General features: G+C 49.0%; 1 protein-coding gene across 4 annotated transcripts in view; it reads right to left on the bottom strand.

Annotated features, from left to right (window-relative positions):
- ITGA11 (integrin subunit alpha 11) overlaps positions 1-25,884 on the bottom strand; it is a 592,938-nt gene that overhangs the window by 96,009 nt on the left and 471,045 nt on the right. For all 4 annotated transcript variants that reach the window (XM_086957973.1, XM_086957974.1, XM_086957976.1 and 1 more), the window contains 3 exons: positions 16,231-16,307; positions 14,797-14,886; positions 7,910-8,000 (listed from right to left, as the gene is read on the bottom strand). In XM_086957973.1, coding sequence (XP_086814099.1) covers positions 7,910-8,000; positions 14,797-14,886; positions 16,231-16,307 — 258 coding nt within the window. The remainder of the gene's footprint in view (positions 1-7,909; positions 8,001-14,796; positions 14,887-16,230; positions 16,308-25,884) is intronic.

Below are 25,884 nucleotides of genomic sequence, written 5' to 3'. Positions count from 1 at the left end.
ACATAGGGGGATATTCTCAAGAACGTGCGATAATCATTGCCTAAATAGGTTACCGCAATGTTTCATATCACCGGCTATCGCCGGATAATAACTCTGTGTTAATGTCCTATTCACAACATGGTGGGAACATGCAATAGTTTCCAGATAACAAGCCAAATGTCCACGATAAAATCACCAGGACGGCGATAAAAATCTAAACCGGAACGTGAAAAAAGTTGAGATGGGCCCAACCGCGATAAAAAAACCATTGATAATCTGTGCTAGGCCTGCAATTCACATACATTAGGCAGGAAAAATCACTATATAAGTAGAAAAAACCCACAAACAAAACCAAAACAACTGCGAAGCACAATGGAGTTAGCCGGAGCAAGTACAGAGGACAACCAGAACCAAACAAGCCCCATGGAGGACCAGCTTGGGACCTCGGGATCAGGGAAGGGGAAGAAGAAGAAGAAGAGGAAGACGTGGTTCAGTCCGCAGGAAAACAGGATCCTGATTACGGAGGTCATAGAACACCATCAACTACTGTTTGTCACCTCCACTGTGTCATTGGCAACAAAAAATCGAATATGGCAGTCCATCGTTCAAAATTTGAATGTAGTCATAGTGCTGAGGAGGACAATGGAAGAGGTCAAGAGGTGCTAGAATGATGTGAAGCGCAAAACCAAGCAGAAACTCAGCAACAACCAGAAGGCAGCAATGCAGACTGGAGGTGGGAGTCCAGTGCCACAGGAGGAGCTGGTTGAGATCGAGGAAATGGTGGCCACAGTCATCAGTGTGGAGATGGTGGCAGGAATTGGGGAACCGGACACTGCTCAAAATGACCGGACACAACAGCGACAGGGTGAGTAACGACCAGGGACTAGCGGGACGGGGAAGATGGACACAATTGCACACATGCACAATTAAGTATAGCACAGTGCACACCCGCAATGACTCTAGATCATGTCCCTTATCCCCTTGGCACACTCCTGCACACCTAGAAACAGCGAGTAGGCCCCTGTTTACAATGTGCCCAGAAGGGGCCGTTCCACATTAAGGGACCATCTCTCAGGGAAGCCAGGAAGGGTTTCGCAGCGGTCGAAGCGCCTTGGGACCCTACGGGTAAGTAGTGCGCTATATAAATGCCTATACATACCAATCTCACAACCAACCCATGCACATGTGCCAAACCCAGCAAAGCGGTGTGTCTGTGAGAAACACTGACAATGCAAGTGACACTGCATGATGATTGGCATTCCTGCAGTCAATATATCATGACATGTTGCATGCCACATCACTGAGGTGGCTGAGTTTGAACCACCTCTGTAAAGGAGCAGGTCACAATCTGACACATCCACGTGTAGAAACAACCCGACGTCAACAAAACACCTGTGGACAAACCATACCCCAGACTCCCAACTCCCACCAAGAGCCCAATGTACCCAAGTATGCAACATCTCAGCACTGTATAAGCACAGAAGTAAAAGGCACACCGCCTGAAAGGGATAAGGGGCCGCAAAATCAGAATTGCAGTGGCGACTCTCCCAAAATGCAGCACACACACATAGCATGCAGAGCACATCAACATTGACAACAATGTGGTACAAACGGCAACACGTTCACAACAGAACAGAGGACACAACTGGTGCCACTTGTGTGTAGAAACTGGACAATCGCAATTGGCATAATAGCGAAATGTTAGAGGATAATGTACAAGTGATGTTGTCTAAATGTCCACTTTCCCACATCAAATAAGCAGTACAAATAAGCAGTACATTGTCATGCAGTCTGTATGTAAACTTGTACAATGCGTCAACTTACATGTGAACACAATGTTAAAATGCATCTCCCCTTCACATTGCAGAGGGAAAATCAACACCTCCTGCAGAGCAGACCGAACATCTCTTCACTGATGACGAAGATGACCTCCACACCTTTGACAATGACGCCCTCCATGAACGCATGGACAGCTTCGGGCACCCCACCTCCAGGAGCAGGGCAGCCCAGCTGTATCGAGGAGACCTCACCCCCTGCACAGACCACACAGCAGGAAGCACCCGCCACCACGGCTGCCTCCCAGGACCCCCACGAACAACACATGTGTTGGGTTGCCAGGAGAAGATGGCTGAACAGGTGCGGGTAGGGTACGACCTCATGCAGACAAACTAGATGTCATACGTGGGTGTCTTAGGCCCATCAGGGACCACTTACAGTCCCTAACGGACACCCACAGTCCATGCTCTCCAATGATCCATGGCTGACATAGCTGGAGTCCTGACTCTGAGATAAGAACAACTGTCTAGTCAGACGGGCTCCAGCAATGTCAGCCGGAAGTTGGATACACGCGGAGGATCATGGAGAACATGGAGCGTACGCAGGCGGAAAGAATGGCTGCCACGACTGCACACCAGCGAGAGGTAGCTGGGTTCTTCCATGCCCTGCAGCCCTCATTATGGCATTGCTGCCACAAGGCCTGGCGCGGATGAATGTTGCTTCTACCACTCCATCCACATCTCCGCCCCTTGAAGTGTCAGTGCCACACAGTGCGGCAGACATTCCACCTCTGGCCCCTGATGTGTCACTGCCACACAGTGATGCAGACAAAACACCACCCACATGTGAGGCACATGATACATCAGAGGACAAGGATTCTGCCTCAGTGGTAAGAAGGACGCCGTACCATTTATCTCCGCCATATGGCCTGTTTCTGCTTGGTACTGCCCTCTGCATCGTCACCTTCCATTGTCCCCCGATACACTCTGTGACACTCACCTTGGACCTCAACATGGACTGCCATATTCTGTTTGGTTACCAATGACACAGCAATCAGACTGCAGACTGAACTCTTCCTCTTCTAATGAACTTGTCATTCCCTTAAGGACTCTGGTTGGCCCTCCATGAGGCAACAATGTGAAGTGGGGTTTGCATGGCCCTGTACTGCTCCAGCTTCAACACTCCACTGAATGTGAATAAAACATTCAAATTCACACAGATGTGTCATGTCTATGATCATTCATGTATGAAAGTATGGATGTATGTAGAGGCAGTGATTCCCCCTTATGTCCATGTTGCCCATGTTGTGGGACTTGAGTCACAGGGTGCAACAATGCCGATTGCGGTCCGGGTGGCGCCGACACTACAACAGAGACACATGCATTAGCTACTCACTTGTCCAGCCCAGAACTGAACCACGGCCAGAGCCAGGGGCTCATTGTTCACACCCCTACGCTGGACAGGCATACGCCAGCCCAGCCCACTCCGCTTACGCTTACAGGGGGGATGACAAAGATACATGTCCCAGGTCTTCCCGGTGGTGATCTGCTGATCACTAGTCTAGTTCCCAGCATGCCACAGCCACTGCCTGAGGGCTGGTTTACAATGACACCACACCCATCCAGCACAGGCATCACAGGACATGTGACCCTGCCAATAAATGGGGCCTACCACATCACATTCCCCACTGCCGGTGGTCACATGATGGCATCCGCACCACGAGACCCAATCCTCGTCCATGACCTGTGGCGCACAGAGTTGGTGGTACCCGAAGCACTGCGGCCGGCACGGGCCTACCGCCACAGGACAATGACTTGCGGTGCACAGAGTTGGTGGCATCCGATGCACTGCAAAGAGCTGAGCGGGTGTGCAGCCTTCGATGATGCGTAGGCCTCAATACACTATCCTGACAATCAAGATTCGATTTGAACTGAGAGCCCTGCTGGACCGCAGTGTACGCCGAAGGCAGCAGTCAGCACACACATGACTCCGCGGTGCGGTGCCGCAGGGTGTGCTGGAGGCCTGTGGCGCGGAATCCAGCGATCGGCTGGTTGCGCTGGCACTTGGTGGGCCCTCTTGGAGACACGCTGGTGGCGGCAGGTGAGCATTGATGCCTGGGTGTGCAGGGGCGGCCAGTCATCGCTGGGCAGCGAACGGGTCTGGGGACCATGGCTGGGGTGCAGCAGGCGCACAGAATTGTGCAGGCACCACCGGTCACGGTGGCGGCCTTGTGGCTGGGTGAGGAGCGCCGCCCTGGCAAACACCGCCCTGCATGCGATGATGAGAAGTGCACAGGTTGGCTGGGGTGTGTAGCCACCTCGTCTCCAGTGTAAATCCGGCCATTGAAGGTGGTTGGCCACGTGTGTGTATGCCTATGGACAGGATATTGTGGACACAGAGACACAAGCAGAAGCTACTTTGGTGGCCATCCCGGAATTGAACCACACCCAGAGCCCCGGGCTATTTATTCACGACATACGCTGAACAAGCCCACCCCACTTAGGCTGACGGGGGGGGTGACAAAGCTACATGTCCAAGGTCATTCACACTGCCTGAGGTGCCCTGTTTGCGTCCACTGTCCACAACACTACAAACACCTGCAGTATATGTCCACATGGACATTTCTGTGCTCTGCATACTGAAGTCTGTCCCGCACATCACAGCAACACTTGGCATTGTGTACATTCTCATTGATGGGTCACTTGCCTCCTTTGCATATACTTGGTTCCCACCTCTGGCCACATTCTGCAATTGTGTGGCAGAGGTGCCATGCCGTGGATGGTTTGCCTACATGGCTGGCCACAGTTACCACTTTAGTTGTCGTGTCTGGTAGTTGAGCATGTTAATTGGCATGTTGTATGTGATTTTGTAATGTGTGCATTCCAACAGTTGTGAGTTGTATGATTGTGGAGTTGAGGTGTGTGGTGTGGGTTGGTACTTACCGACGAGCAGTGCATTTCCATAGATGCCATCCTCAAAGCACTGGTTGGTGATGGACTTGCGAAAGATGTAGTAATCATGCATACTGCCTGGGAAGTTTGCGACGACATTGGTGAACAGGCCCGGTGGTCCAGTTTTGCCTGCACATTGATGGAATGTGTGTGGTTTCTGTTGCAGTGATTGTGTGCATTGTTGGCAGGGGGCACAAGTAGTACATGCGTGCAGTCAATTGTCCCCGATACGTGCGGGAAGCCAGCTATGGCGTAGTTCCCTTGCTTGGTCTACAGCTGTTCATGCGCAGTGTGGGGGAAGTGAAGGTGCAGGGGTATCAAGCTGATACAAACAGTGATGCTTACAGGTATGATAAATCGTGCATATTAAGACCGTAACAGAAGTTTGTGTGGCCGTAACCTTCATATGCACAAACTTCTGTTATGGTTTTTTTATGCAGGATTAATCATACCTGCAAGCATTCCGGTTTGTCCAAGTGCAATACACTGTACTAGAATACGTGGGGAACATCACTTACAACGCATTTTTTACAACGCACTACCATTACATCGCAACCATTACAACGCATACCATTACAACGCATTGCGCTGGGGGGCGCTCTAGGATAGGGAATATATTTAATTTACTATCCAACACCTTCCCTGCTATCCACGGGGACTGGAGTTGGAATAGTAAATTAAATAATTCACTATCCAGCGCCTAAAAGCATTATGCGTTGTAATGGACTGCGTGGTAAAAACTGCGTTGTAAAGGCAAGCGATGTAAAAGCATGCGTTGTAGTGACACCAATCCGAATACGTATGTGACCATACGGACGCTTGACCATTGTCATCATTTATCCAACAGGTTTCTGAATACTGACTTTCGGAATATGGAATTGTATTGGGGAGTTCCCGCAGCATATGCAGTTAATTGAATCCACACGTTGCCCTGATGAAGTTCCCTGTTGGGAATGGAAGACGTTGGCTGAGCTTTTCGTATTGTTGATTTATGTATTTGTAATAAAGAACTGTTTTTACACTACTGTTGTCTACTGGACTTCATGACCTGGCGCGCCCCCCATTTCAGTGACTACAATCTTGGATCTGGAGCACAGAGGCATCAAGCAACGGTTGGCTTTGGGGTTGTATACGCAGGAACACTACGAATCTGAACTAGCGTGTGGTGCGGATCCAGGGTCCTGCCGTTGCTTTTGTGGACATGCATCCAAGACATGTGTGAGGAAGTTTGATAGGGCTGGCTGTGAGACTCCTCTGACTCTGGCTGTTGTTGGTTGGGAGGTACCAGAGGCCAAAAGGTGAGGCATAGCCAGCAGCTTTGTCTGCGGAGGGATGTTGGCTCTCCGCTGTGTTGGTACCATCAGCCTGAGGGCAATGTGGGTCAGGATGCGGAGGGTGTTTGTCCCTTTGAGCCTGTAGTGGGCAATGGTATCCTCTGGCGTTAAGTCTCTGAGGCCGGTGCGTTTTAGGAATGTCTGCTATCTTGTTCTGCGCTGCCTAGGTGGTAGTCTGGGGGGATGGTCCGGGGGGGGGGGGTGGTTCTGGGGGTGGTGGCCGTGGGTGTTGTGGCCCTCTTGGGTCTCCGAGCTGCATGATCAGTAGCTCCATGACATGTGTTGGTCTTCCCGATGTGAACCGATGCCGGCGAGTGATATTTTGAGTCTGCAGCTGCGTGTGAAATAGAAATAAATTGTGCACTTAGAAGTGGTGTTCTGACGAATGAAGCACAAACCACTTACAGTTCAAAATCTGTAATATAAGAATCCTTGTTCCAGAAAAAACCACCGAGGGGATTTACGTACTTCAGTGTTCTTTTGGCCTGACTACTCCTAGCCCTGTGTTAAGGGGAAACCTTTGCAAATATATTAGTCCTGATGATGGTCTTATAGACGTCTGCACCAAAAGACCGAAAAGTCGACCATATCATCATCTCCAATGAAATTAATCTTTCAAAGAATATACCTTTGTTCATCAATGGACTTGGCTACACTTTAACAAACAAAGGAGTTGATGAACTGTTATGTATTGATTTGTGGATTTATTTGTACATCTATCCATAACTTTTTTTGCTTATATTGATTTGTCTATTATATCCCCGTAAATTCATTTCTGTGATTTATTCAATACAATACCTTTTCAAATATAAATTACCCATTTGCTCTTTTCCTCTTCCTTCCATTTTTTTGTTTTTTGAATGTTGTACTGATATAAGAAACTGTGTTGTTATCCTATGGATACAGTTGGGTTAGATTTGCCACAACTAACCCTTTAGACTTATGCTGGTAAATTATCCTTAAGTAGCAAACAAACGAAATCCCTTGTAGCTCTTCTTTACCTTTAACTGGTCTTCAGATGTGGCTCTGGGCTGAGCTCCCTTTCATACTGCAGGTTGTCGTACTGCTTAACACCAGTAAAAGGCAGGTGTTAAATCCCTGCTGCTAATGCGCCTTATCGCCTGTTTTTGGATTGCATCACAGATCTGGCTGATCATTGAGAATATCGCGAAGTGGTGTTTTTGTGTGTTTTTGCACAGGAACGCCTATTATACATTACACTATACTCTGCATATCATTAGCTTTAGTTTACGCTCTCATCCATGGCGATGTTTTTTGCAGCAGCTATCGCTGGAAAGCTGGCTATATCTGCAGTTTGCACAAGCTTGAGACTGGGGCGATAAATTTATTGCCACTTTTGCGGCACTAAATTGCTAATGAATCGGCGATAAGTCCTTGAGAATATGTCCCATAGTGTATTTGAGAGCTTTAGAGAACACATACATTGTACATCATACTGTACCACACACTGTGCCATTAAACACCACTCACCTACACTGTTTGCTGCAGGGTACTCAGAGATTTCAGTGGTTACACTGTTAGCTGAAGGCGAAAGACACAATCCCACAGCTCTTCATAAACATTCACTGGTGACTGCACGCCACAGGACAAAGCCACAGCTCTACCACCACGTAGCAATTTCCCTGTACCTGCAGTAAATACAGCAGTATCCTGATCTAGTCTATATATGTCCATCACCAACTGATGTTCTATACAACACCTACAGGTTTCACTTTAATATGTGGTTCTCTCACATAGGATCGGGGTATTAGATTTGGTGCTATGGTTATGTTTACAAAGAGGATTCCGTTTCAAACACATATTTCAGCCTTCTCCACCCTCCAGATCTATCATAGGGATTTCCAGTACCTTGAAAGTGCAGTTAAAAGGCTTTGTGATGCTGTCAGTCTGCTCCATGCAACTCTTGGACTTTATCTCACAGCGGTCCAAACTCGAGTGCCTGTTAGAAGCATGGAAAAAAATCCTATTATCAAGAATCCTCTGCATGCCTATATTCCATCACAAAAACACACAGAATTGCATCATATCCAAATCAGTCCCTAGCATGATGACATGAGGAGGAGTGGTAATCTTTTGACAATGATCACATGAAATAAAATGGCAGGCACATTCAGGGGCATATTTACAATATTTTGGCGTAGGGCAGCGCAGAAAGCCTTCTGTACGTCAAAAGAAAAGTACAGGAATGAGCAATACCTACAAAATATGGCGCATTCCTGTCCTTTCTGCTGATGCACAAACTGCAGCTGAGCACCAAAGCAGGCACCCTTGCACGATGGTGCAAGGGTGTCTGTGTTGTTGACATGATTGTTTTTGTGCAGGAAGGGACACCTACCTGTACAAAAACAATGAAAGGAGGCGTTTTCCTCGTTCTATATGTGCTGCAAAATGGAAAGGAAAGAGGAAAAAACGAGGAGAAATTATTGCAGGAATGATTGTTTTGTGTGCAGGAAGAGCCACATTCCTGCATAAAAACAATCATTGATGGCGTTTTCCTTCTTCTATGTTTGCTGCATTCTGCAGCACACGTAGAAATAGCAAAAAACGAGGAGGAATAAATGTATTTCTCCTTGTTGCACCACTTTACTGCCTTCCATAGGGAGGCATTAGAATAAGATGCATTTTCATTTTTATGACACCTTGTAAATCTGGAAATGCATCAGAATCCGTGGTGTTCCATGGGGACTCACTTGGCCCACCACTTTCATCCAGATTAATGTGTAAAAGGGGGCCATTTTTTACAAGGACATGAAGAGTCACGCAGGGTGACTTTGCGTGGCCTTGTAAATAAGGCTCAGCATTGTGCACCACTGGAGAGTCAAAAAAAGTTACTGACCGGTGGTGCAGGGGCCTTCTAAATATGCCCCTTAGTTCTACATAATACTTAAGCGCACAGTATTCACAGCAGGCCATTGCCTCTCTCAGGTACGGGTAAGGTTGTCTGCATGAGCCCTACACTTTCTCAGCCCTTGATAAGATTCAGCCCGACTCAGTTTTCTATAATGCCAAAACTAATTCAGCCCACTGGTAGTGCCAAGGCCAACTTAGAAGGTTTTGGTAAATCTTAAATGTCAGTCACCTCTTGTTATTGTCTAGGCTTGTGCGCACTTGGTAAGTCCAAACCTTTTCAGTCTTTGATAATGTTCTTGCACACATTAGGCTCTATGACATGCAGATATAGGTCCCTTGAAAATACCCAGGCTCGCCCGAGACTCTTGATCATGCCCAGAATATTTATGGTTCCTAATATTACTCAAAGTCGCTCATAATACCTGATAAATATACTCCGGTTAACTATAAACTGGATGACCAAAAACTCAGTAAAGGTAAATCCTGACAAGACGGAGGTGCTTTCTATTACAGCGGGGTTCAATCCCTGGTCCAATTCCTTCTGGCCACAAGAGCTAGGTACTACCCTAACACCGACACCACATTTGAAGAGCCTGGGTATCAGGTTGGACACCAAGTTAACATTGACCAACCAGTTGACCGCTATAGTTGGGAGTTGTGTGGGCCTTATGAGGCAACTCCGGAAACTTGTACCTTTGCTGTCATTTCAACAATGCTTACGGTTGTGTCGGCTCTAATTGTGTCACACCTGGATTACAGCAACGCAGTATATATAGGGTTACCTGACACACTATTGAGGAAACTTCAGGTGGCTATGAATGACGCGGCAAGACTGATTTTAAACTTCCAAGAAGTGCACATGCCACTCCTCTGATAGAACAACTCCATTGGCTCCCAATTAAGCAGAGTGTTGGGTTTAAGCGTTTGTGCATTGCACACAAAGCCCTCTATGGAGCAGCACCTGATTACATTAAAGATCGCCTGAAGAAATATGTGCCAAGATGATGCCTCCTGTCATCTGAGGCAAGCCTGTTGGCATGCCTGTGTTTTGATAAAAGTTTTCTGGGGGGACACGCCTTCTCAGTCGTGATTCCCCAGCTCTGGAACAAGCTTCCAGATAGTTCGCGCAGGGAAATCACCTTACTCCCGTTCAGGAGGAAACTTAAGACCATTCTGTTCGCTCAGGCATTTGGCTAAGTCTCTCTAGTTATACCGGCAGACATGTTAGGTCCAGGTTAGGGTCTTGTTCTAGTGCTTAGAGACCTGTTGGTGATTTTGCGCTGTACAAATAGAAATTAACATAATATAACATAATATAATGCCTAACCCAGCAAGGCCTGATGTGAATACTGTGCCTGCAAAAAGATAAGTGAGTGACATGCTGTGTACACTGTGTGCGCCTCAGTGAGGGACTGCTCTACAGTACACTGTGTGTGTACTGGGATGAGGCAATGTGATCCTGTGCAGAGCAGAGCATATGAGGCCTGCCGTGTACACTGTGCTTGAAAATGGGTAAGTAATGGACGTGTGTGCAAGATGCTATACCTTGGTGAGGGACGTCTCTGCTGGTCACTGTGCCTGCACTAGGGTGAAGGCTGGACCTTTGAATGCAGTGTCTGCATCATGGTGGGCGTTTGCTCTGCTCTACGCTGTCTGGTTTATGGTGAGTGGCAAGCATGCAGTACACTGTCTGTATTATGATGATGTAGGAAAGGGAGGAAGATGCATTTTGTGTCCCCACCAGCCTGTGCCCTGAGAAGGAACTGGGCAGAGGCTAAGGAAGCAGAAGGGCAGAGCAGGATCTCAAGATCTGGGAGCCACCAGGCCAAGCTGTGAGGCTGCCCCAGAAAGCATCAGCCTCAGCCTTTGTGTGGATTCTGTGGAAAGAGCAGAAGTGCTTGCTGCTGCCTGCTACCGCAGGAGCCTCCCTGCCATCAGTCTTACTGCTCAGCACACAATCTCATATAATGAATCCATGTCTCCCAGCCACTCCGATGGATGGATGGATGGATGGATGTATATGAGGGAAATAAGAAATGGGGGAAGAGTCTGAGACCCCTCCCCCCCCAACTAGGGCTTTGGAAGTCTGTCTGGTATTTGTCTGGGGTATATCCCCCCTGCGTCCCGTCCTGCCTCACCAGTGAATAGACGTGCAATGTGTACAGCACTGCACTGTCTCGAATTAGAGCAGTAAATGGTCGCCGGCGGCACCCCGCCTCCACAGGAGAGGTTTCACGGCAGCCTACAGGTTGGACATAGGAAGGTTCCCGAAGAACAGCACCGACTGGGAGGGAGGGGATCTCTTCCTTTTGTATTTCCATTTCTGACTGAAACACTCACTCCCTGTAAGCGGCAAGGGGTTCGGTCTTATTCTGGGGTGACAGTGCTTCAGGAAAGAGGACACAGGGATGAGGCTCATACCGTAATCTCTGTGCCGAACCCATGCCATCACAATCTCCCTGTTGCACTCATCCCTCCTGTGAATGGCTGCCATGAGGCACGTTGATCTACAAGTGTGGTGACTGAACAGGGTCGGATTGGGATCACAATTTGGCCCGGGCACTGACGAAAAAAGTGACCCACATTTGCAGTGCGTGGCCCACATTTGCGGGGCATGACCCACATTCACGGGCGTGGCCCACATTCGCGGCCATGCCCTTTCATGAAACACACAAGGAATGTAAGTGGGAGGATAATGTTCTTGTGAAGGACACTGGGCCAAGGTGACAATATCCTAGAAGCTTAGCACCTGAAAATCAGACAGGCCCCTTTCTATTACCAAATTATTTCCAGCCCCTCCAGCGCAGGAGCATCTGAAAACAGTGTGGCCCTTTTCTATTACAAAATTATTCCCCAGCCCTCCAGCGCAGGAGCGCCTGAAAGCAGCGAGGCCCCTTTCTCTTAAAAAATGATTCCCCAGCCCTCCAGCGCAGGAGCATCTGAAAACAGCGTGGCCCTTTTCTATTACAAAATTATTCCCCAGCCCTCCAGCGCAGGAGCGCCTGAAAGCAGCGAGGCCCCTTTCTCTTAAAAAATTATTCCCCAGCCCTCCAGCGCAGGAGCATCTGAAAACAGCAAGGCCCCTTTCTATTACAAAATTATTCCCCAGCCCTCCAGCGCAGGAGCGCCTGAAAGCAGCGAGGCCCCTTTCTCTTAAAAAATTATTCCCCAGCCCTCCAGTGCAGGAGCATCTGAAAACAGCAAGGCCCCTTTCTATTACAAAATTATTCCCCAGCCCTCCAGCGCAGGAGCGCCTGAAAGCAGCGAGGCCCCTTTCTCTTAAAAAATTATTCCCCAGCCCTCCAGCGCAGGAGCATCTGAAAACAGCAAGGCCCCTTTCTATTACAAAATTATTCCCCAGCCCTCCAGCGCAGGAGCGCCTGAAAGCAGCGAGGCCCCTTTCTATTACAAAATTATTCCCCCGCCCTCCAGCGCAGGAGCATCTGAAAACAGCAAGGCCCCTTTCTATTACAAAATTATTCCCCAGCCCTCCAGCGCAGGAGCATCTGAAAACAGCAAGGCCCCTTTCTATTACAAAATTATTCCCCAGCCCTCCAGCGCAGGAGCGCCTGAAAGCAGCGAGGCCCCTTTCTATTACAAAATTATTCCCCCGCCCTCCAGCGCAGGAGCGTCTGAAAACAGCAAGGCCCTTTCTATTAAAAAATGATTCCCCAGCCCTCCAGCGCAGGATGAGGCACCTTTCTCTTAAAAAATGATTCCCCAGCCCTCCAGTGCAGGAGCATCTGAAAACAGCAAGGCCCCTTTCTATTACAAAATTATTCCCCAGCCCTCCAGCGCAGGAGCATCTGAAAACAGCAAGGCCCCTTTCTATTACAAAATTATTCCCCAGCCCTCCAGCGCAGGAGCGCCTGAAAGCAGCGAGGCCCCTTTCTATTACAAAATTATTCCCCCGCCCTCCAGCGCAGGAGCATCTGAAAACAGCAAGGCCCCTTTCTATTACAAAATTATTCCCCAGCCCTCCAGCGCAGGAGCATCTGAAAACAGCAAGGCCCCTTTCTATTACAAAATTATTCCCCAGCCCTCCAGCGCAGGAGCGCCTGAAAGCAGCGAGGCCCCTTTCTATTACAAAATTATTCCCCCGCCCTCCAGCGCAGGAGCGTCTGAAAACAGCAAGGCCCTTTCTATTAAAAAATGATTCCCCAGCCCTCCAGCGCAGGATGAGGCACCTTTCTCTTAAAAAATGATTCCCCAGCCCTCCAGCGCAGGAGCACCTGAAAACAGCAAGGCCCTTTCTATTAAAAAATGATTCCCCAGCCCTCCAGCGCAGGATGAGGCACCTTTCTCTTAAAAAATGATTCCCCAGCCCTCCAGTGCAGGAGCACCTGAAAACAGCGAGGCCCCTTTCTCTTAAAAAATGATTCCCAGCCCTCCAGCTCAGGAGCGTCTGAAAACAGCAAGGCCCCTTTCTATTAAAATGTTACTCCCCAGCCCTCCAACAGAAGCACCTGAAAACAGCTTGGCCCCAGCTAATTGTATATTACTCAACCCTTCCCAGCCCTTCACTCACTCAGGGCAATGGCGTGGCAAGAGAGGGGCTAAAGCAAAAATATAGCTTCTGGGCCATCCATGGGGCGGCGGCAGGGAGGGGAGGGCTAAGGTGAAGATGGTGCAGTTCTCCACATCACCTGGTCCCCATAGTGAGACCCATTCTTCCTCCCAACTATGCCCTGAATGAAGGGCTGTCGGCGAGGTGTGAAAGCAAACACTGTTTCTGGGCTGCTTGGGCCCCAGGGCGCCGAGGTGAAAATGGCTCATAGGCCTGAGCAACACCTGGCCCCCTAGGAGGCCAATCTGGCACACAATCACCCCTCCCCAGCCCACCATCAGGTGTTTGCTTGGCAGGGCAGGGGGTCAAGGAGAGGCCACAGCTGATCATCACTGAACTGGCCGCTTTCCGGCAGCTGCTTTTCTCTCCTTGACAGTGCTCTCTGTGGACTGGTAAAAGGGGAAAAATCGGCCTACAGAGTGCACTGAGACACCGGCCCTTAGGCCCATGTCCGAGTGCCCGCAGTGCCAATCCGCCCCTGTGACTGTGCCGTGTGATGGAAAGATCAGACTTGAGTGTGTTCAAGCACAGCTGTATAGGCCCTGTGGAGTCTTTCATGACAGTAAAACAGTTTATATACCCAGACGTATATGACGAATAGTGCTTCATATGTCCAAGCATAGACTTGTTCACTCAGGATATCCTCTTCGGACCAGGTTTTGCCTCATATGCTCTGCGCAGCCTCACATTCCTATGCACAAGCTCATAAGAACAGGTGTACCCACGTATACTGATGGGCAGCTTCAAGGGTGGTACCACACTGTCATATGCCCAGACCTTCTCACACCTCCGAGTACCACCTGCTGTGTCTAGTCCCAGCCTCCTCTGATGTCAAACTCAGTGGCGTGAGATCATGGGCGCCTTCATTCCCTTTGCGCGCATTGCATCACACAAGCACCTCAAAACCTATCCTGCCACTTCTCCCATGCACAGGATGTGATCCTTGTTGCAGAATAGATCATGTTTGAACGTCGGATGAGGGCTGCAGGTGGTAGTGAAGGCACATGTAGGGGCCGGAAAAGGTCAAGAGGTAGCTCATGACTTGTCCATTATCCATAAGTGTCATTGTTGAGGGAAATATATGTTTAGGCTCATGTACATGTTCAATCTTTAAAAGACATGCAGTGAGTGAGTGACTTCATCACACACTCAAGCATAGTCCCCTGTCCCTCAAGTGCATGCACTGAGTACAGCTGAGCAGGCTCTCGGGTCAGGCTATGCATTGACCGGGTGTTGGCTGGTTCGCCCCTGTGGTCCTAGCGGCACCCCACGTTTAGCCAGGAGTTGAATCCTGTTGTGTCGAAGAGTGATACAATACCTGGTGAACAGGAGGTCCGCCTGGTACTTCAGAGGCAGCTCCATGAGGATGGTGTTGTCGTGCCGGGTGCTCTCCTTCTCGAGACTGTCACTAAAATGCAACCCAGATCATAAAAATATATAATTGCTTTCTTTAAGACTTTTTTCAAAATCTATATATCGCAAACTCGACCCGAAAGCATTGGAGCGCTTTACATCATCACCAGGTACATTACACAAGGACACATGCATTGGAGCGCTTTACATCATCACCAGGTACATTACGCAAGGACACATGCATTGGAGCGCTTTACATCAGCACCAGGTACATTACGCAAGGACACATGCATTGGAGCGCTTTACATCATCACCAGGTACATTACACAAGGACACATGCATTGGAGCGCTTTACATCATCACCAGGTACATTACACAAGGACACATGCATTGGAGCGCTTTACATCAGCACCAGGTACATTACACAAGGACACATGCATTGGAGCGCTTCACATCATCACCAGGTACATTACACAAGGACACATGCGTTGGAGCGCTTTACATCAGCACCAGGTACATTACACAAGGACACATGCATTGGAGCGCTTTACATCATCACCAGGTACATTACACAAGGACACATGCATTGGAGCGCTTTACATCAACACCAGGTACATTACACAAGGACACATGCATTGGAGCGCTTTACATCAGCACCAGGTACATTACACATGCGTTGGAGCACTTTACATCATCACCAGGTACATTATTATTATTATTATGTTTCTTATATAGCGCCTGAATCGACCCCCAAAGGGGTATCTCCGCGCTTGCCTTGGGAACCCGTACTGGCTTTTCCCTGTGAGATAGCCCCTACAGGGCATCCCCAAGGTGAAAGCCAGGCATCCCGCCGCGGGGGCCGTTGTGGAGATTAAGCAAGCTTAATGCCCAGAGTTGCAGAGTGTGAACCCATGATTAGGTCAGGCACCGAAGCGAGAATTATCGAGTCCATGGACATTTGAGCTCAAGACCCTGCCGCGTCGGGAATTGAACCCTGGTCCCGGGTCTGACATCTGCTTCAGGGTCTGCCTGCTCTAACCAGTGAGCCACACTTCTCTTCTTACACAAGGACACATGCGTTGGAGCGCTTTACATCAGCACCAGGTACATTACACACGGACACATGCATTGGAGCGCTTTACATCATCACCAGGTACATTACACAAGGACACATGCATTGGAGCACTTTACATCAGCGCCACTTAAGCCTCGTTAAGGCAGTCTAATAAACCAGTTGCACAGAGGTGCTAGCGGGGTTACGTCACACACCAAATATTACACAGAGAATCAGTGGAAAAACCCCATACTCTCCCAGACTTCAATCTTTAACGTCACACCGAGGACATACAAAGATAGAAGAAACATGCGTTAAAAATAAAAACAACGAAGGGCATGATACCTGTTGGCAGCGAGATACAGCTCCGCAGTTGGCTTGAAAAGAGTTTTGCTGAACTCAAAATCCAATCGAAAGGCAGCCTGCAATGAAAAAACAGATGAGCGGGAAGATGTATCGTAAAGTAAGAACAAGATCGTTGTAGTTTGGAATCGCACACAGACTGTTTGAAATCACGGTAAACTAGAGGCTAACCCCATATTGATTCATGTCCCGCCATGTTGCTTTTCGTGCAGTGTTCTTGTGACGCATAACCTGCTCTGGTCGCTCACTTCAGAGACTTCCAGTCTCACCCTCGTGCTTGGCACTGCTAACGAGGATTCACAAAGGACTAACTCGGTGTCTGGAGGGTTACACTTCATCTTCTTTTTCATAGTCTTTTTCCTTCTCATGAGAAACTTGTGCAGTCTGAGTTTCAGCGTCTGCCATGTGTACTCTTTGAAGTAGTGGACGATGAAAAGCTACATTAGTCATGCACATTGGCGAGGGTTTGGCATTAGATGATCATTGCTTAAAGGGGGCATGCGGTCGCTTTGAATAGCCAGGTTGCATTTTGCTTGCTTTGCTGAATGAACCTGTACAGACTTCAGCGCCAGATCTCTGACAGTATGTAACACTAAAACAGCAATGCAATATTTCCCAACACAAAGGATGGGTACAGGACTGGTGGCAGCAGCAAAGAAAAAGCTGACCTCCAATCAGAACAGGTACATCTATGGCAGCAGTAGTGCAAGCCTCTCCCACTTGCCATAGAAGAACAGATCAGGTCAGTATCAGTGTAACCACCCCTCCTCCAGGAGCTGCAAGCTTCTCCCCCTTACCATAGAAGAACAGATCAGGTCAGTATCAGTGCAACCACCCCTCCTCCAGGAGCTGCAAGCTTCTGCCCTTTACCATAGAAGAACAGATCAGGTCAGTATCAGTGCAACCACCCCTCCTCCAGGAGCTGCAAGCTTCTCCCCCTTACCATAGAAGAACAGATCAGGTCAGTATCAGTGCAACCAACCCTCCTCCAGGAGCTGCAAGCTTCTCCCCCTTACCATAGAAGAACAGATCAGGTCAGTATCAGTGCAACCACCCCTCCTCCAGGAGCTGCAAGCTTCTCCCCCTTACCATAGAAGAACAGATCAGGTCAGTATCAGTGCAACCACCCCTCCTCCAGGAGCTGCAAGCTTCTCCCCCTTACCATAGAAGAACAGATCAGGTCAGTATCAGTGTAACCAGCCCTCCTCCAGGAGCTGCAAGCTTCTCCCCTTACCATAGAAGAACAGATCAGGTCAGTATCAGTGCAACCATCCCTCCTCCAGGAGCTGCACCGCCACAGCAGATGTACTGCAAGCTTCTCCCCTTTACCATAGAAGAACAGATCAGGTCAGTATCAGTGCAACCACCCCTCCTCCAGGAGCTGCAAGCTTCTCTCCCTTACCATAGAAGAACAGATCAGGTCAGTATCAGTGCAACCACCCCTCCTCCAGGAGCTGCAAGCTTCTGCCCTTTACCATAGAAGAACAGATCAGGTCAGTATCAGTGCAACCACCCCTCCTCCAGGAGCTGCAAGCTTCTCCCCTTATCATAGAAGAACAGATCAGGTCAGTATCAGTGCAGCCACCCCTCCTCCAGGAGCTGCAAGCTTCTCTCCCTTACCATAGAAGAACAGATCAGGTCAGTATCAGTGTAACCATCCCTCCTCCAGGAGCTGGCCCACCACAGCAGATGTACTGCAAGCTTCTCCCCCTTATTATTATTATTATATTTCTTATATAGCGCCAGAATCGACCCCCGAAGGGGTATCTCCGCGCTTGCCTTGGGAACCCGTCCTGGTTTTTTCCCTGTGAGATAGCCCCTACAGGGCATCCCCAAGGTGAAAGCCAGGCATCCCGCCGCGGGGGGGCCGTTGTGGAGATTAAGCAAGCTTAATGCCCAGAGTTGCAGAGAGGGAACCCATGATTAGGTCAGGCACCGAAGCGAGAATTATCGAGTCAGTGGACATTTGAGCTCAACACCCTGCTGCGTCGGGAATTGAACCCTGGTCCCGGGTCTGACCTCTGCTTCAGGGTCTGCCTGCTCTAACCAGTGAGCCACACTTCTCCACAGACCATAGAACAGATCAGGTCAGTATCAGTGCAACCACCCCTCCTCCAGGAGCTGCAAGCTTCTCCCCCTTACCATAGAAGAACAGATCAGGCCAGTATCACTGCAACCATCCCTCCTCCAGGAGCTGGCCCACCACAGCAGATGTAGTGCAAGCTTCCCTCTAACTCTGACAGGCATTCCTCGGGCACTGGAGCAAGCTTCCCTCCCTTACAGAATGGTTGCCACTTGGGCAGAGTAGAGAGTAGGTACAAAGATAAGCAGCTACAGTGCAAACTTATTTCCCTTCTAAAACAGAAGCCGCTCAGGCAAAAGTGGCGTGCTGGTTACTTTAAAGAAGGTGCTTACAGCTAGATTCATGAAGCATTTTTGCGGGCGCAAATGGTGCGAATCGCAGAATTCGGCCGTTTGCGCCCCCAAAAATGGCATTTGAAATTCATCATTGGGTCATGTACTCGCAATTTGAGAAATCGCAAAAAAATGCGATTTTTAAAATTGCGATCGCATTTAAGGAATCTCAATTTGAGATTCCTTAAATGCTATTCATGACCCAATAAAAAATTGCGAATTCGCTATTTTTTGCCGCTATTTACCGCGAAGTCAGACTTCGTGGTAAATAGCGAAAACTGAGAAAAATGCACTTTTGTGCATTTTTCTCAGTTGTATGTTACACACACACATGTCCTTTGGACATTTGTGTGCGCAACATGACTCTACATTTCCATTTCAGGGGTGCTACAGGGTGTCCTTTGGACACCCCTGGCACCCTTGAAATCGCATCCTTATTTGCGATTAGTATTTGCTAATCGCAAATAAGGAATGTGTAGGAATCGCAATTCATTTAGCGATTCCTACATGAATCCCGTTTTGCGAGTCCTTAATAGCGATTCCTTAGTAATCGCTATTAAGGACTCGCAAAACGGCTCCTTGATGAATCTAGCAGTTAATCCTTTGTTCCTAGCGTTCATTGAATGAGTAAGAGTGAGTGCTGCTGCCACTGACTTCCCAATTATCCAATGTCACTATTTCAATCCTCCTTTGTTCATTGTTTTCATTAAATATCTCGGTACATGGTGGGCGTCAGAATGGAAGAATACTATGAGAACTCTGTGGATATCTCAGTATAGAGACAGTTTTGCATGGTACGGGTGAGCATCAATCAATCAATCAACGTCTTTAATCAACTTACAAAAGTCATATAAGTACAAATCATTTACTCTAAACCCTCCCGAAAGGAGTTTGTCACTCGAATTTTTTTTACCTATAACCAAGGACATAGCATCTCCATACTATTCATCCAGTTACCATTGATCTATACAACCATAACACTTTCTTGTATCCAGAGTCCTTAGAATGGAATGAATTACAGCTAAACTGCACATTCTGTTGGAAGCTGCTGCAGTGCTGTTATTGCCAAGGCTGCCTCCCATGTTTGATGTTAAAAGATCTTAAGATCAGAAATAAATAGCGTTTCCTATCAGCAGAATATAATGTACAAAATAAAGACAAAGTGCAACTTGCTTTGCTCTGAACTGCTTCACATGGAAATAAAAGATGCTTCATGAAAGGGAGCGGCTGTCAGGGAACAAGACACGATTATGCATTTGATCCAGTCTTAAACACGTCAAGTAAGACCTGTGCTGAGGGCTCTTTACCAGAAGGAGACGTGGCTCTGGGCCCCTTAGATGTCGGCAAATGAATGTGAGAGAGTACAGAGGCTATGCAAGATTCGGCCGACAGTCTGACATTTATTTTCAGAGTGATTAGAGTAGAGTTGTTTACCCATCTCCATAGATTCCGGGTCCGAGAACAGCTTAAGAGCTCCCAACATGTCATCTTTTAGATAGCCCTATGATAGGGCCTGATCCCGGGACAAACACTCCCTTCATATAGCCTGCTAGAAGCCCATATGAAGATCAGCAGTGAAAGAGACATATTTTAGTTTAGAACACCCACTTCTCAAAAATGAGTTCTAAGCATGCTGCGGAAGCGCAACATGAGTGCCCCCAAAACGCTGCTCAATAGGAGACCACAGACTTGCATTTATAATTGTAAATGATTAACAACTCTTGTATAGGTGTGTTCCCTACTTTAGAAGCAAATATAAAAAGAGCCTCAATAGATCGAGAGAATGGTTGTTGATGTCGTGTGGAGTGGAACGGGATGCCCAAGCATGTATGTAAAAATGTTAACCCAACCGACTCTAGTGGTATCGACATCGTGGGCACCCTTTCTTGTATTCTTTGGCCCTCATGTCATTGTGAAAGACTTAGTTAAATTGTTTGTTAATTCCAGGTCTCTCACTGTTGGACTTGGCCCTCTTCCCTGAAATTTTTCGCTTTTCGCTCCCCTAATTCAGGATGTCCCCCCCATCGTAACGAAGTTGTATAGGCCCTGTGAGGTTGAGATGCCTTGTGTAATGTTAAAACCAGTGCTAAGGTGCAGGTGCTCTCTACTTCCAACATGGCTGCCATAGGCCCCTGCTACTGCAGCATGGCCTTTCTAGTAGCACCCAAGTTGCCAGGAGCTGGCTGGAACCCCTAAACATTGTTGCAATACCAGCCTGCCTTGCCTGCCCATAGCTGGAGTAGGGAAGCTCCTGGAACCTTGTAGAATAGGGACGGAGTCTGCTTTTACCGCCTTAAAGGGTGGTCCCCTGACCTGGGCCTATATAAAGAAAAGGAGGGAAAGTTTTCAGTCAGTTGGGGCTTCACTGACCTGGGGTAACCTACGCAGTAGACTTAGGCGGTAGGGCCTAGTCAGAAACCTATACCACTGGGGGTGACAGGGTTTAGGTGCTGCCCACCAAGCTGTGTGAGGAACACGGAACTAGCCACTGATCTGGCCCGGCGGGAGGGGAACCCAGGGACCCCCTGCAGTGACCTGCTGAGGAATCCTGTCAGCAGCCTTCAACTCAAACCCCCCCCCCTTCAAGAAACCAAGGGGCAGATTTATGAAGGCTTGCGCCACGTTTACGCCGCCGTTGCGTGACGCAACAGCGCGGAAACGTGGCGCATCCCTGCGCCCTATTTACAACGTGACGCATCTAGGAGATGCGTCACGTTGTACAGCACTGCGCCATGAGGAGGCGTTCCTGCGCAGGGGGGGGCGTTCCTGCGCAGGAACGCCTCCTGAAAGTGGCTGAGTGAAATCTATGAGATTTCACTCAGTCACTTTCAGGGCAATGCTGCGTCAAAACCCTGCGCCTGCTTGAAGCAGGCGTAAGGCTTGAGGCAGCATTGAAAGAATAGGCCCCCCAGAGCATTGCTGGAGCTGCGTCGCGCTTGCGATGCAACTCCAGCAATGCGTCACTTTTACGGCACAGATGCGTGACGCATCTGTGCCGTTTTTGCCCCATGGTGCGCCGCATCATAAATGCGGCGCACCATGGGTGGCGTAGCTGTGGCGCACTGTGGCGCATGTTAACTGGCGCATCCCTCGGGATGCGCCAGTTAACATAAATCTGCCCCCAACCATCTATCTACTAAGGGCGCAGGAACCACCAAGCGCCAAGAAGAAACCTAACTGCCACAGGACTACTGGGGATCAACCAGGTATTGCGCTGTGTCACCCCCTGCGCTCCCTGACTCCACCTGGGGCCCCTTTGCTGATCTGCCACTGTTGTGTGGTCTGTCTTGCCATGTCTAACTGCTTGAGAAGCACTCTTCCTTAGCGCTGGAACCCTGACCTGACCTGTCTGGCCTGAACTGCCATCCGGCCTAAAACTGAACCAAACTGATAACTGCCCCCAAAGCGCCACGAAGCTCCTGAGCTCTCATCCTGCCCTGCGAGCGCTGTGCCCCGTGAGCTGTTGTGGCCTCAAGGCACTATTATTGACCTGCGCCGTCTGGTCCTGCAAGCGGCTGCCCAACTTACCGCTACAGTGCGGGAGTCCCCCGGAGCCTTCCGGCCTTGCCGTCATCTGCCCCCGGCGGCCCCCGGTGCCAAGACAGGGCCGCCGCCGTGTCGTTGTGCCGGGAAGGCGTTCGGGAGAGGTGCTGCCCGCCAGTGCACCTAGAAACTTCAGTCACCGCCGCCGCCCAGTCCTGTGAGGAAGGACCCCTGAGAAGAAGACCGCTGCTGCAGTCCGTGCTAGGCCCGACGAGGCCTGAAGCCTCAACCCACCAGGACTGCCCAGTGATTGGCCGCAGAGGCCGCGCCCCCATTACGCCAGCATCCAGATTGGTTCCCGGGCCCCGAGCATCACAGTAGGCCCGGGAGCAGGAAGGGAACAGGAAGGAACACGACAGGGGGGCTCCAGAGGGAATACAAACCCTCCCCTTCACACAAAACCACAGCAAGGGCTCCCCGAGGAGCCGAAGACTAAGGTAACCCCCGGGGAGGAGAGCGGAAGGCCGGAGAAGGCCCGAGTTCGCCCCTCCCCCGGGGCAGACTGTTGTTGGGCCCCATTGGCCCTTATTGCACCCACAACGTGCTCTGGACCGGGCAAGTGCCCACAGCAAACATTTAGTAGTTTTGGGCTAAGAGAGAGGTAACCCCTACTTAGAGTGCTGTTATTTTTAAGCTGGAGAAGATAGGAAAACCTTATAACAGGCCTGCCGATTCGAGGAGCTTGCTGAGCAAAATTGCTATTGGGACCTGTTGAATGAAATATTGCCTGTACCCTAAAAGAATAGGACTGCTCCTGGTTATTTCATGAAATGTTTATTCCTGACCTAAGGAGTTAGTGAGTTTTGCCTAATCAGATGTGGCCTGATTTGTAGGGGTCTGATTATTCCTGATTCATGAAATGTTTCACCCTCAATGGAATGGTTATTTCTGCTCAGGGAAGTGCTTTACTCCTGCCAAATGAAATGCTAAATGAAAGCCTACAGTTATTCCATGAAATGTTTATTGCTGAGTAATGAAGCGTTTATTCTTGTAATGAAATGGTTATGGAGACATGCTGCATTGATTATTGAATTGATCCCTTTGCTCCTCTGATGAAACGTACCAATGAGTTAAGGATACCTGGATTTATTGATCACCCTGATTGACTTGCCGAACCTGAATTTTATTCTAGATAAAAGCTATTTGATTTTTACTCAAACTCACTGGAGTGGCGTCAGTCATTGCGTGCGTTTTATTGTCTCAGTGGATGTGCGTGCTGTGTGGTCACTTAACACCTAAGCTTTCGGGTGCCTACCTGCTCGGGCCAAGCTACCACCCGGGGAACTGGTGACCCCAGTTCCTACACTCACAAAACCAGTAAAACTGCCCAGAAGATGCTAGTGGCCATATGCTGTTGTGGCCAGCAGGGTTGCACTGGACGCATACAGTAGGACAGAAATTGGGCCCTTGCCCAGTTGGGGTACATCTTTCCTAGTGCTCACTAAGGGGCCCATTAGGATGCGGGTGGACTTCTGTCCACCCGCCACCCTAGCGGTGCTGAGACCGGCCGCCAGTGGTGCGGCGGTCCTGCACCGGCGATTAGGATGACACCGCCACCGTGGCGGTGGCATCCTCCATTCCCAGCATTGTGGCGGGTATTGCTCACAGTACCGCCCGCCACAATGCTGGGAATGCACTGCGTGCATTGTCATGCACAAGGTGACAGGCACCGCGAGGTACCTGCCACCATGTCCATGACAATGCAGGGGGTACCATAGGTACCCCCCATGTGCACCCTCCAACCCCCTAATAACCTGGGGGCCCGCAATGGGCCCCTGAAAGCAAAATCTGCATGCCTTTCCTTGGTGGTGCAATGCCGCCATGGAAAGGCATGCTTCCGCCCCGTGCTAATATGGATGGTGGTGTCTAGCAGACACCGCCACCATATTAAACCCTTTTCCACCCGGTCAACTTGTAGACCGGGCGGAAAAGCGGCGGACGGTCTTCCCGTCCGCCGTGGTACCCCCCGCCATACTAATATGGCAGGGGGTAAATGGGCGGCGGGTGGGGAAGGATGTAGGGCGGATCGCACCGCCATGCGGGCGGTGGCGATCCGCCCTACATCCTAATGTATCCCTAAGTGTTTCTCCAGTGGGTTGGTGTACAGATTAAATACAAAATACACCAAGACACAGCATTTGGGCACCCCACGGACTTGATAAGGGCCGTACATTTACCATTTAGACTACAATGTACCCAGACTGTGATATCAGTATGCATGGCTCAATAGGGTAATTACAGACTCCTCCACAACTGTTTCTGCCAGAATGGAGCAGAGCTTTGATCTGTTGACTGTATCAAAAGCACAGCTCTGGTCCATTAATTCCAGGTGTACCACACCATCTTGGCTTTTGTGTATTAGCGAATCAGCAAGTTTCAGTTGAGACATTGCTCAGTAGTTCTCATCTCTTGGTGGAAACTGTACTGGACTGCAGAGAGAACTGAATTCTCTTTTACTCAGGTCTCCAGTCTTGCTAGTAATACTCTCCACACGACCTTGATTGCACATAACAGCTAGGGTCGTTTCTGTCTCCCTTTTTAAAAATTGGGACAATCATGGCTTCAGACCAGGAGGGAGGAATTCCATTTACCATGGCAGCCCTGACAAAGTTTTTAGTATTAGGGTCCACAATGTAGTATTATGTTTATATGCCTCCACTGGGCCACTGTTTGGGCCAGGAGCTTTTCCAACTGGGCTTTGTTTTATCGCTAGACCAACATCGTGACTTTGATACGAGGAGTGAAGATGCAAGCCTTTGTTTGGTCAGAAGTGTCACCCAGAGCCCCTTGACATTGTCTTCATAGGGTACACAGTAGACCTTGCTAAAATAATCCATCCACTTGTGTATGGAGATAACAAATCTACTTTTGGTGCCATGAATTTCTTTAAAAAGGGCAGTTAACGATCTTCCAAAAGGTGTGGCCATCTCTGTTTTTGAACAGAAAAAGTGAAGACTTCCTTTGGTGTTGTACTTCTTCTTGCTTACTCAATCTAGCAATCCTGATGCTCTCACACTCAAACTTATACAGGGAGGAGTCTGGTCATTGACCCAAAGCTTTAACAACAAAGGTGTAAAAAGTATATAAGTCTGATTTATTTTAGTATATTAAAAACATGAATAAAAGCATTGACAAAACATATTTTGTATATCATTCTAAAAATAATATTTCAAATTAACATTCCATACACAGATAAAAAACTTCCAAGGCATACAACACTACCAAAAAGGGGTACAATAGAGAGTACAAAACAAGACAGCACACTTTGTCACAGACAATACATATCTGTGTTAGAAGATATGTTTAGCTGGAGCTCGATTGATTGTATTTCCTTTTCTATCTGCAGTTCCAGCTACTACACAGATTATGAAAACACAGCGTTGATGCGTTTCGATGGTAGCCAGTTCATTCAAACCATCTTTTTACCCAGTCAGCATGGAATAACTCCTGGTGGCTCACCCACCGTCAGCAGCCCTCCGACCCAAACCTTGGCAACGCACTTGACTCCTCCCTCTCAACGAATAAGCAGGTCAACGCCGTCATTTCTAGCTGTTTCAACACTCTCCCCATCTTACAAAAGACCTTCAAATGGATCCCCCCCCGAGTCAAGGAAGACAGTCACCCACGCACTCATAACCAGCAGATTGGACTACGAAAATACAATCTACGCCGGCATCA

Source organism: Lissotriton vulgaris, chromosome 2_1, assembly GCF_964263255.1.
Source record: "Lissotriton vulgaris chromosome 2_1, aLisVul1.2, whole genome shotgun sequence".
NCBI classification, from domain to species: Eukaryota; Metazoa; Chordata; class Amphibia; order Caudata; family Salamandridae; genus Lissotriton; species Lissotriton vulgaris.
This window is presented reverse-complemented; position numbering and strand designations above follow the sequence as displayed.